Source organism: Monodon monoceros, unplaced genomic scaffold, assembly GCF_005190385.1.
Source record: "Monodon monoceros isolate NGI ecotype Baffin Bay Population unplaced genomic scaffold, NGI_Narwhal_1 Super_Scaffold_7, whole genome shotgun sequence".
NCBI lineage: Eukaryota > Metazoa > Chordata > Mammalia > Artiodactyla > Monodontidae > Monodon > Monodon monoceros.
This window is the reverse complement of record NW_021703784.1, coordinates 38,245,196-38,256,463: the sequence shown is the minus strand read 5'-3', so window position 1 is coordinate 38,256,463 and position 11,268 is coordinate 38,245,196. Positions and strand designations below refer to the sequence as shown.

At 52.1% G+C, this 11,268-nt stretch overlaps 1 protein-coding gene across 1 annotated transcript; it reads right to left on the bottom strand.

Annotated features, from left to right (window-relative positions):
- Nucleotides 1-1,054: 1,054 nt before the first annotated feature.
- Nucleotides 1,055-11,033, bottom strand: GPR83 (G protein-coupled receptor 83). The gene is made up of 4 exons (XM_029207018.1): nucleotides 10,591-11,033; nucleotides 5,747-5,872; nucleotides 3,272-3,405; nucleotides 1,055-1,736 (listed from the first exon to the last, which is right to left on the bottom strand). The coding sequence occupies exons 1-4, from the start codon at nucleotides 10,954-10,956 to the stop codon at nucleotides 1,112-1,114; spliced, it is 1,251 nt and encodes a 416-aa protein (XP_029062851.1). The 5' UTR covers nucleotides 10,957-11,033; the 3' UTR covers nucleotides 1,055-1,111.
- Nucleotides 11,034-11,268: the final 235 nt, after the last annotated feature.

Below are 11,268 nucleotides of genomic sequence, written 5' to 3'. Positions count from 1 at the left end.
CTGCAAAAGCAGGGCAGTATTTCACCACCTCTTGTTCTGTGTGGAGAGGAGGAATTATGCCTCCTGGATGAGTTTTATTCCCGGTTCATCACGATGGCCACCCTCCGAGGAGAGGTCCTTCAGCCGGGCCCTTGCCACCACTGGCTGCGGGACGAAGGCAGTCTGTCCGCTCTGGGATGGTGTTTCCCTTGGGCTCTTCTCACACCTCATCTTCGAAATCTTCTGGTGGACACTATTCCCGGGAGAGGGGTTCAGGAGTTCTCGGCTATGCCCAGTTTCTTGCTTACTTCTAAATGGAGAAGTGTAATTCAGCATGAAGTGAAAATCATAGACACACACACACACACACACACACACACACACATACATGAAAAGAAGCTGCAAAGAAAGCCACAGTATTTTGACAGAACTTATCAGAAGTTGGAGGGAGAAGGGGGTGATTTTTATTTTCTTCTTCGTGCTTCTCTGAATGTTCCAAAGTTTCCATAATAGTGTTTCTTTGTTTTAAGGAAACTCAGTAATTCCTCTTTATATTAAGGAACCCAGTCGGTCTTTTCTTGTCATGTGTTGGGCCACCACAGAACCAACCGGGACTCAGCCAGCTCCAGCGACTTCAGAAAGCAAGGCATACACACCTCCACGCCGGCTCTGGCTCGCTGACCTTTCACTGGCCGACGGGCCTTTCTCAAGCACAGCTGTGCATCTGGGTCAGCCACTGCGCACGTCTGACTCCAGGGTCCTTCGTGGGTGCTCAGTGGTGGGAGGGCTGTAAGGCAGCTGCCTGACAGGTGTAGGCAGTTGACTGACTCAGCCCCCATGGGGGCTGAAGCCGTTCTGGGTCCCCTGGCTCAGGGGACCAGCATGTCTCAGACAGGAGTTCACAAACACGTGTCAAGCTGGGTGTTGTCTTTTCGTTTTCCCATCTAACGGGTCGAGAAGCCTGGGCAGAGTTGCCTAGGCACTCAAACGTCCTTGGGCCTCTTCAGGAACTGCTTCCAGCATGTGAAGAGGTGTGAGGACAGGCTGTTTTCCAGGCTTTGTCCTCCCTCAGGCCCTTTCCCAGCCTCATCTGGAGACAGAGCCCCGCCCCCCCCCTTCCTGCTCTCCTCCTCTAGGTCACTGCCACGACAGGCTCCACGGACGACAGGTCTGTCTTCCCAGACTGCAGCTGCGAGGGGGGTAGGAGGCTGTGGGCTAGTGGAGCGCTGCGGCCGCTGCTTTTCTCTGTCCAGGCCACCCTGAAGGAAGGGACCGGGGAGGGCGGCCGCTCCTCCCGAGGCTTGGGCGACCTCTGGCACACGCGCAGTAATGCCTTCAGCGCGACCCTGAAGTTCTCGTTGAGCCAGCAGTAGATGAAGGGGTTGTAACAGGTGCTGCTCATGGCGATCCAGTGGAAGGCAAAGTAGAGGGCATTACTGGTGTGGATGACCTTGCTGGACAGGAGGAGGACATAGCAGTTGAGGGGGAACCAGCAGAGGGCAAACAGGACCACCACCAGCATCAGCATCTTGATGGTTTTCTTCTTCTTACGTCGCAGGGCCAGGTATTGCTCCGTGGTCACATCCCCAATGGTGTTGCACAACCACAGCTTCTTGGCCACACGGGCGTAGGCCACGGATATGAGGAGGAGGGGGAGAATGTAAAGCAGGATGAACGTGGCCAAGTCCAGGTACTTCCAGAAGAGGTCGGCTGGCTCAGGGAAGTCTGGCAGGCACAGGGAGCGGACAGTGTCCTCACTGGGGGCAGGGGAGAGAAAGACAGAGACAGACAGAGAGGGAGAGGGATAGAGAAGGAAGGTGTGAAATCAGCGTGGAAAAGCCCCATCCCAGGAACCACTGGCCTCTCCCTCCACTGGGCTCCTGGAACGTCCGTCTGTTACAGCACATGTGACGAGCAGCCTAATTATCTGATTACATTTTCAGCCTCCCACTAGGCTGGGCGTCCTACATAGGTAAGAAATACACCTAAATGTCCATCGACAAATGAATGGATAAAGAAGACGTGGTACATATATACAATGGAATATTACTCAGCCATAAAAAAATGAAATAATGGGCTTCCCTGGTGGCGCAGTGGTTGAGAGTCCGCCTGCCAATGCAGGGGACACGGGTTCGTGCCCCGGTCCGGGAAGATCCCACATGCCGCGGAGCGGCTGGGCCCGTGAGCCATGGCCGCTGAGCCTGCGCGTCCGGAGCCTGTGCTCCGCAACGGGAGAGGCCACAGCAGTGAGAGGCCCGCATACTGCAAAACTGTCAGCCGTGATCTTCTAGGGGCCTAGGACTACCCGAAGGCCACTGGAGATACTTTCCACAGATCCATTACGAGCCAGAAGTGGCCACGTATCTCCATTTCCCCCAGGAAGGCCTGGAATACAAAAGCCCAGCCCCCTTGGCTCAAAGCAGGCAAACTCTGTGTTAGCAGGCTGCTCCAGAGCTCCCCCTGCAAACCACACCCTCCCTTAGTCTCTCCCCATTTGCTGTCCAGCTTCTCCACTGCCTTACCCATTACCCCGGGAGCACTTTCTTAAAATTCCCAGGCACATGTACCTTCCTTTATCTCAGGATCTGTTTCTATGGAACTTCAGCTGAAACAACAATGAACTGATGGAGATCACTCTAAGCTCATTCATTCCTTCAGTAACTACGTACAGAGAGCTCGTGATGTGAGACAGTAATATAGATGCTAGGGACACCAAGATGGCAAAATCAGAAATGGCGCCAGCTCCCCCCAACCTCACAGTCTAACAGGGGAGATCACCTTTAACTGACTGGCAGCACGCACGGGTGTTTAAATTTCAAGACACTGAGTGCTTTCCATTCTGTGAGAGCACAGGACAAAGCATATGATAGAAGGGAGGTAGTGGGGAGGGGGGTAGAGCATCCTGCCTGAGACACTTAGAGATATACATGTTTGTAGGTTGTGGGAGAGAATTTAAACATCACCGTTTTAAACAGGGCCTGGGTGATTCTGAATCTCAGTCTGGGTTAGTACCTGTCCCCAGTGGCAGAAGCTGATTGCTAATTGCCTTGACCTTACAGACAAAGGGACAGAGACTAAAGAGGAAGCTAAAAGTGTTGCGAAGAAAAGATGAGAAAAAGCAGAAAAAGTGCAGAGGATATGCACGGGCCTGGAAGCAACAGGATGGGAAGGAGACAGAGAGAACAGCTCAGCGCAGCAGGTACTGGTTAACTCTGAGATTCAGAGGGGGCTCAGATTTCCCTCTGTCAAGGTTCTCCGGATCCCCAGGCTGCTCCCCACTAGTTCATCTCACCTGTACTTGAAGGTAAATAATTTCTGGCAGATAGCATGTGGAAGTGAAAAGAACGTCGCCATGGTCCAGATGACTGTGATGTAGATGACACCTTTTGTGATTGAGATCCGGGGTTTTAACGGATACATGATGACCTGGAAGACAAGCAAATTGGGCATCACTGGCTGAAGACAGTTTGAAGCAACTAAGAAATACAGACGATGCAGCTCACTTGTCACAATGAGGCAGGTAGGTCCTACTTAGAGTCAAGCACCCCTTAACTCATTATCGAGCCCCTGAGCTGCACCACCACACCGTCCAGCCCACGGGGGTACAGAGAGGGTGTCATCTAGACTCAGAGACTCCAGGCAGTTCAAATGCCCCTTGCAGGACTTCCCTGGTGGCGCAGTGGTTAAGAATCCACCTGACAATGCAGGGGACGTGGGTTCGAGCCCTGGTCCGGGAAGATCCCACGTGCCGCGGAGCAACGAAGCCCGTGCGCCACAACTACTGAGCCTGCACTCTAGAGCCTGCGAGCCACAACTACTGAGCCCGCGTGCTGCAACTACTGAAGCCCGCACAACTAGAGCCCATGCACCGCAACGAAGAGAAGCCCCCGCTCGCCGCAACTAGAGAAAGCCCGCACACAGCAAGGAAGACCCAACGCAGCCAAAAATAAATAAATTAATTATTTTTTTAAAAATGCCTCTTGCAGGTCATGCATGGCAGAAGCCGATTGCAGTGAGAGGATGGGGGAGCGGTGAAGGGGGAGGTCTGTTCCCATGACACCCACAGCAAGGCTGGCACAGGAGCAGCCGTGGCACCTCAGGATCTCATCTCATCTGCCAATGATTCCAGATCCTTTAAGTTACAAAGGGCTCCGAGGGGTCTGAAGGCAACACAGGTCGGGAGGAGACTCTCACCACTTATCATGGGAAGCTGCATTGCCCTTTATTTGGGGGTTCACCACATTGTCTCTGAAAGCCATTTCTAAAATTGCAGTGGGGCAATTTCAGCTTTCCCAAGCCCCAAATTAAACCATTGTTAGAGGCTTTGGGCTGAAAAGCATCTTGGAATTGATTGCTACTGTATGCCAATCAATTCTCCTAAAAGGTTTAAATAAAGACTTGGGAATTTAACAGCATCCTCATTTTAAGATTAGAATCATTATTCCTCTTTTTTTTATTGAAGTATAGTTGATGTATAATGTATAAATTGCAGGTGTACAATATAGTGATTCACAGTTTTTAAAGGTTATCCTCCATTTATAGTTATTATAAAATATTGGCTACATTCCCCATGTTGGACAACATATCCTTGTAGCTTATTTTATAATAAGCTATAGTTTGTACCTCTTAATCTCCTACCCCTATATTGCCCCTCCCCCATTCCCTCCCCACTGGTAACCACTGGTTTGTTCTCTGTATCTGTGGGTCTCCTTCTTTTTTGTTATATTCACTAGTTTGTTGTATTGTTTTAGATTCCACATATAAGTGGTATCACACAGTATTTGTCTTTCTCCGGCTGATTTATTTCACTTAGTGTAATGCCTTCCAAATCCATCCATGGCAAAAATTTCATTCTTTTTTATGGCTGAGTAGTATTCCATTATACACATATACCACATCTTCTTTATCTATTCACCTGTTGATGAACACTTGGGTTGCAAGATTAGAATCATTATTTCTTGAAAAAGCCATTTGGGGGTAGGTGAGTCGGGTCAGAAAGAGAGGTCATAAAGAGCTACCATTGTCTCAGGATGCCATCCCAGGACACACTGGACATTCTGCTGTGTCCTCCCAAAGTCTTCTCCCAATTTTTTAAGGTTTTATGGGAGGAATGGACTAGGCTTTAGAAGCTGCCCAGCACATCTCCATTCTGGACTTTGCCATCCTTGCCCCTCACACGCCATCGTGGTTCAGGTTGATAAAGGGAGTAGAAGCCTCAGTCAGAGGCCATGGGCACCCTCAGGTCCTTTCCAGCTCCCTTCACCATATTGACCCATGTGAATCCGATGGAGCAGGACAGTGAGCTGGCCCTCCCTACCCAACCCGACACCTGCGCCTGCAACCTGCCCGTCCCCCTCCAGCTTATTTACCTCTTCAACAACCTGGGTCCAGAAATATCCATCTCATATCCCAGCCAGGAGCCTTGCCTCGGACCTGCATTTGCCATTCTCTTTTCATCTGTGATTTTCCAGATATGCTTTTCAATCCCCCCAAAACAAACTCGTTCATTTCTGACACACAAAATGCCAGCAGCGAGTCTTCACTGGAGCAACAAACGTGGAATAATGTTTTGCAGCCCCTAGCACAAAGGGAGCTATATGCCTATTTTAGCCCCGCTTTAGCGGCTATATGCCTAATTTAATGCTCATAGCGGTCAATAAGAAGACAAATATGCTCACTGAAACATGGGCTAAAACACTGCCTTCAGCCCCCTGGAAAGCAAAGCCGGGGAGGGAAGGACAGGGCATCGGGGGGTGGGTGCCCTCACCTGGTGGCGGTCCACGGCGATGGCTGTCAGCGTCAGGGCTGAGACGTGCAGGGAACAGTACTGGGCGAAGCGGCTGACGTGGCACATGCCTTTCCCGAACACCCACGTGCTGTTCACAAAGCGGACCTGGAGACGAGCCCACAAACGTCAGGAGACAGACAGGCCTTGACACTGACGCTCGCTCCCTGTGGTCTCTGAGGAGCATCCCACAGGAGCCTTCTCCCCCTCCTCCTTCTTCCTCTGTGCTGCTGGACTGTGGGTCACGCGTGCTTATCTCCAGCATGACTCATTCTCTATCATTCAGTTCAACAAACCCTGACCCTGCTGTTATGGCTGGGCCCTGTTCAGTGCCAGGACAGCGTGGGAAGGACATGGGCTCTGGAGTTAGATTTCCCACCTCTAATCTTTTCTAGCTGTGTGACCTTTGGCAAGGTAGGTAACCTCTCTGAACCTCAGTTTACTCATTAACAACAACAACAAAAAAGGCTTAAAAATCTCTACTTTGTATCTTATTGTAGGGATCAACTTTAAAAAAAAAAAAGGCTACAGGGACTTCCCTGGTGGCACAGTGGTCAAGAATCCGCCTGCCAATGCAGGGGACACGAGTTCAAGCCCTGGTCCAGGAAGATCCCACATGCCACGGAGCAACTAAACCTGTGCGCCAACAACTACTGAGCCTGCACTCTAGAGCCTGCGTGCCACAACTACTGAGCCCACGTGCCACAACTACTGAAGCCTGTGCGCCTAGAGCCTGTGCTCCGCAACAAGAAAAGCCACCGCAATGAGAAGCCTGTGCACAGCAACATAGAGTAGCCCCCGCTCACCGCAACTAGAGAAAGCCCACGCGCCGCAACGAAGACCCAACGCAGCCAAAACACAAAAAAAACTACTTAATAAAAAATAACTAAGTAAATAAAAAATTAAAAAATAAAATAACTTTAAAAAGGCTACAAAGTGTGGAACACGTCTGGCAGATTGCTAGAAAGATATGATTAGAAATAAACAGTAGCCATTTTTATGGTAATAGTAAAATTCATTTTAGGCTCATATGAGTTCAGACTCATGGAGGAGACATATCTGAAGAGTCACAACACAGCATGTGGGCTGTGCTCTGGAACCCTAGCTAAGCAGGCCTGCAACACGTCATCTGGAAAGGAGTCCCAGGGGCCTGCAGAGGTGGGAGCAGGGACCAGGGTCTGGGCAGGCAGACAAGACAAGCTCCCAGGGCATGTAGGGTCCAGGGAGCAGACTTAGGCCTCACTCCACATCCTCCATGGCTTTTGCTCACTCACTCAGCTCCTGAGCTCCTGTGAGTGATGCCCCACGCCCAAGAGAGATCAGGCCTTGATTCTGATCAAGAAGCTTCCAATGTGGGCAGAGGAAGACTCAGGTATCTCAGATGCAGGACAGAAAGTAGTCAGTGCCCTACAGAAGGCCCAGATAAAGGGCCACCAGGCGGGGTGCGAGTGCGCCGAGGCAGAGAGAACGAGAGAAGACACCGAAAGAAATAGAGCAGGTCAGCTCGAGAGGAAGAATATTGCGTAGTGATTTACAGCAGAGTATTTGCTAGTGATAGCTGCCACCTTGGGCAAGGCACTTAGGCCCAATGAGCCTCATTTTCCACATCTGTAAAATGGGGCTAACCCTTGTTCACATGATTGTTATGAAACTCAAACACATGTAAGGCAGATAACACAGGTAAAGCAGGTACGACAGCGCCTAGTACATAGCAAGTACTTAACACTATTAACTGCCATTATTATAACATACTAGGCATTTGAGATGAACGTTAAAGAATAGGTAGGACTTGCCCATGGGGAGATAAGAACAAAGGGCTTGGCACTAGGTCAGAAATCCCAGGACCTGTTTGGGGAACAAGGGTTGGGACTGTTTGGCTGGAATGTGTGGATGAGAGTCACGAGGGACAAGTCTGGTCTGATTGTGAACCTGGGACAGCAGACCGTGGACACTATTCTCTCTGGAATAGGCAGGGCGGAGCAGCCCAGAAACATTACAGAGCAGGAAACCCTTAGCTACTCCTACTTCTCGCCTCCCACAATCAATGAATCACCAAAGCCGACCAGTGCTACCTCGAAGGGTTTTCAAATCCATCCCCACTTCTTCAGTCCCAAGGCCGTGGCCCGAGTGGAATCCCCCGTCATCTCTCACCTGGACCATGATAGCCTCCAGACGGCTTTCCTTGTCCTCTAGTCTGTCCCCCTGTAATTCAGCCTTCACGCTGCTGACAGCATTTTCTTAATCAAAAATCAGATGCCTGCTTAGAATCATCATGGCCTTCAAGAGACAGCCAGATGCCTTACGAGCGCCCAGGCCCGCTCACAGCCCTGCTCCAGCCTTCCCTTCCGGCCACCTCTGCTTCCCCCTGCCCTGCTGCCTCCTCCGTTGGCCTTCTTGCTTCTGCTGCTCCAGCTACAGTGAACCGCTCAGCGTTCCCTCAACACACCGTGAACCTGGACACCCTTGCCTTTGTTCGCCCGGGTCCCTCTGTCTGCAATGAACGTTCATCTAGGCCTGGGAAATGCCTACTTATCCTGGCCCCTTCGAAATGCCACATGCCCTGAAAAGTCTCCTTTGACCCTCTCGTGGGACTCTGGCAGGTCAAAGTAAACGATCACCTTCTCCAGGCTCCACCACATTCTGTGTACGGCTCTGCCGTGGGAGTTGTGAATAACTGTTTGCTTTTCTCTCAATGACCAGAGCTGGACTTCATGCCAACGTAGAGTGTAAAGTGGACAGAAAGGGAGACCAGGGAGGAAGGATATCATCACCAACCAGCCAAGGGCAGGACATCTTACCCCTTCAAGGAGCCTGGCTGAGGGCTTAGAAGACCCGACCCTGGTTGCAAGAGCCTTGGAAGCTCTGACAGGAATTTGGATTGGGGTGGTTGCGTGGGTCAGGTTGAAGGCCAAGCTGCTTTGGATCAACCGGGAGCGGGGGCTGGGTTCTCAGGACGCTGACATCTCCTCTCTTGCAGGACATCCCCCGGGTAGGGGCTGTCAGCTCTCAGCCGCAGCCTGGCCTCCCTCCCCACCGGCCCTGTGTCTGCCACAGATCCAGCCATGCATCCTGTTCTGGGCAGCAGCATAGGGCCATACCCTGGGGCTTCCAAGTTCCCATCCTGGGTGGCCCAGTCCAACCCCAGCACTGCAGATTGTCAAGTCAGAAGGCAAGGGGGATCCAGGAGGAGCCAGAGATGCATTGTCCTGTGCTTTAAGGCAGCAGGGGGGGGAGTGTGTGTGTTTGTGGGTTGGGGGGGGCGGGGGGGTATCTGGAAGTCCCTTCGTCCTTGGCTAGTCAGAACATCCTGAGTGACCAGGAATCTGTTAAATGTAGGCAGGAAGGAGAGCAGGAGAAGTCCATGGTTTGGATTAGTGGTCCAAGGGTGCCCTGCCCGCTAGGTCCCTGGTGAGTGGCTTAGTGGGCAGACCTCTGGCTGCACTTGAGACAGGGGAAGTAATTCTCATCCTGGTTCTGCCAATTACTAGCCAAATGACCTTGGACAAGGCACTGAACCTCTCTGTGCCTTAGTTTCCTTATCTGCAAAATGTGTGTGAAGTTCTCATAAGTGAGGACGAGAGAAAATGTAGTTTTTAAACATAGGGTTGGAAGGACATTCACAGGTGGATAGGCTTGTGGGAGTTCACCCTCTTCTTTTTGCTTGTCTGTTATTTCTGGTCAAGTGTATGTGTGTGTGTGTGTGTGTGTGTAAGAAAGAGAAAGAGATAGAGAGAAAGAGATATGAACAGATATGGTTTGGTAATAACTCAAGTATCAAAAAGACTATTCCAGAAATTGGAAAAATGTAACTCATGCTGCAGAAATACAAGGTGTAACTGTCATGATGATTACTTGGTCATAGCCCTCCCAGTCTCAATCATCCATGAGCATCACAGTCCCAAGTCACGGAGGGAGAGAAGTGACACCCCTAAGGCCCAGCAGTCAGGGCTCGGTGGAGGTCGTGGGAGCGAGAAGGGGGGCTCACCCACCACCCTTGTGCGAATGCCCCCAGCTCTGGGGCCCAAGCCCACCTAACCCTCATCTCTTCCACAACAGTCTTCACACACAGACTTTGCTGTCAAACCACAGAAAGCAAATGCAATTTAAATAAGTGGTTTAGGAAAATTCACTCATGGTTCCATTAACAACTAGCAACTGTTTGATATTTCAGCTTGGTGCAAAGCAGCATCCCATGCTGGGGCATTTAATGGGCTGTACTCCGGTTGGGAGGCGGGGTGGCGGGGGGTAATTGACCTAACAATCTATGCTGGAATTTCAAGGGGCTTTGATTTACTGCACCATCGTCAAGCAGATTCACGCTCAGTGACACTGAACAGGAAATGGTCATTTGTTCACAGCTGGCTGCAGACACTCGATTCATTGACCCCAATGCCATGAGCTGCAGAAGCGCTGGCTTAGAAGATGATGAGAGACAGAGACAGAGAAAGACAGAGTCGCAGGGAGGAAAAAAAGATGAAGACACCGAGAGAGAGAAGAGAGACAGACCCCCGAGAGACAGACAGGCAGAAAGACAAACAAAGAATGACAGAGACAGACACACTAAGAGACAGACCAACAGAGGAGAGTGTTGAGAGATGAGAAATGAGAGATGAGAGGGCAAGAGAGAGGAGACTAAGAAAGATGAAGACAGGAAGACAGGCAGAAGAGGGGGACCGGCAGGGAAATGAGGAGAGAAATCGGGTGGAGAGAGGGAGAGGGACGCAGAGAGAGACAGAAACGGAAATAAGAGAGACATCGAGACAGCAAGAGAGAGGAGGACAGAGAGAGGAGAGAGCGGAGCGCCAGCCCAGCCCTCGCGGTCTCACCAAAGTGAAGGGGGTGTTGAGGAGCGTGATCATTATGTCGGCGACGGCCAGGTTGACGATGAAGAGGCTGGTGGCCGAGTGCATCCGCTGGTTCTTGAAGATGACATGACAGACCAGGACGTTGCCAAAGAGCGAGAAGATGATGATGAAGGAGTAAGCCATGATGAGCAGGGCTTTCACTGTGGGGTTCTGGGACTCGGCTCCGTAGCGCCTCCGGCCCACGAAGTTCTGCCAGTCGGAGAAGGTATAGTTGTTCCAGGAGAAGAAGTGCGAGGCGTTGGGCCCCACCAGGGCCGCCTCCGGGCTCTGCTCTTCCGCGGCTCGCGCCACTGCGAGGAGGAAGAGCAGCACGCACCGAGGGATCATCTTTGCAGGAGCCTCCGCGCCCGGGACGGGACGGGGCGGGCGGGACGTCCAGCCAGGCCGCGCACGTGCGCTCGGGCGCGGGGAGAGGAGCGCGCGGGGCTGTGTGCGCAGGGACTCCCGGCCTCGCAGCGCCCGGCCGGCGCCCACTCCCCGCGGGCCTCTCGCCCGCGATCGGCGCGCTCCGGGCCGCCGGCCGCACTTTTGTGTCTCCGCTGCGCCACCCGGCTGCGGGCGAGCGAGTGCCTCTGCCTATCGGGCGGCGCGGCGTCTCTCCGGGCGACCGTGACGCGCTCCGGCTCGGCGGGCTTCCCC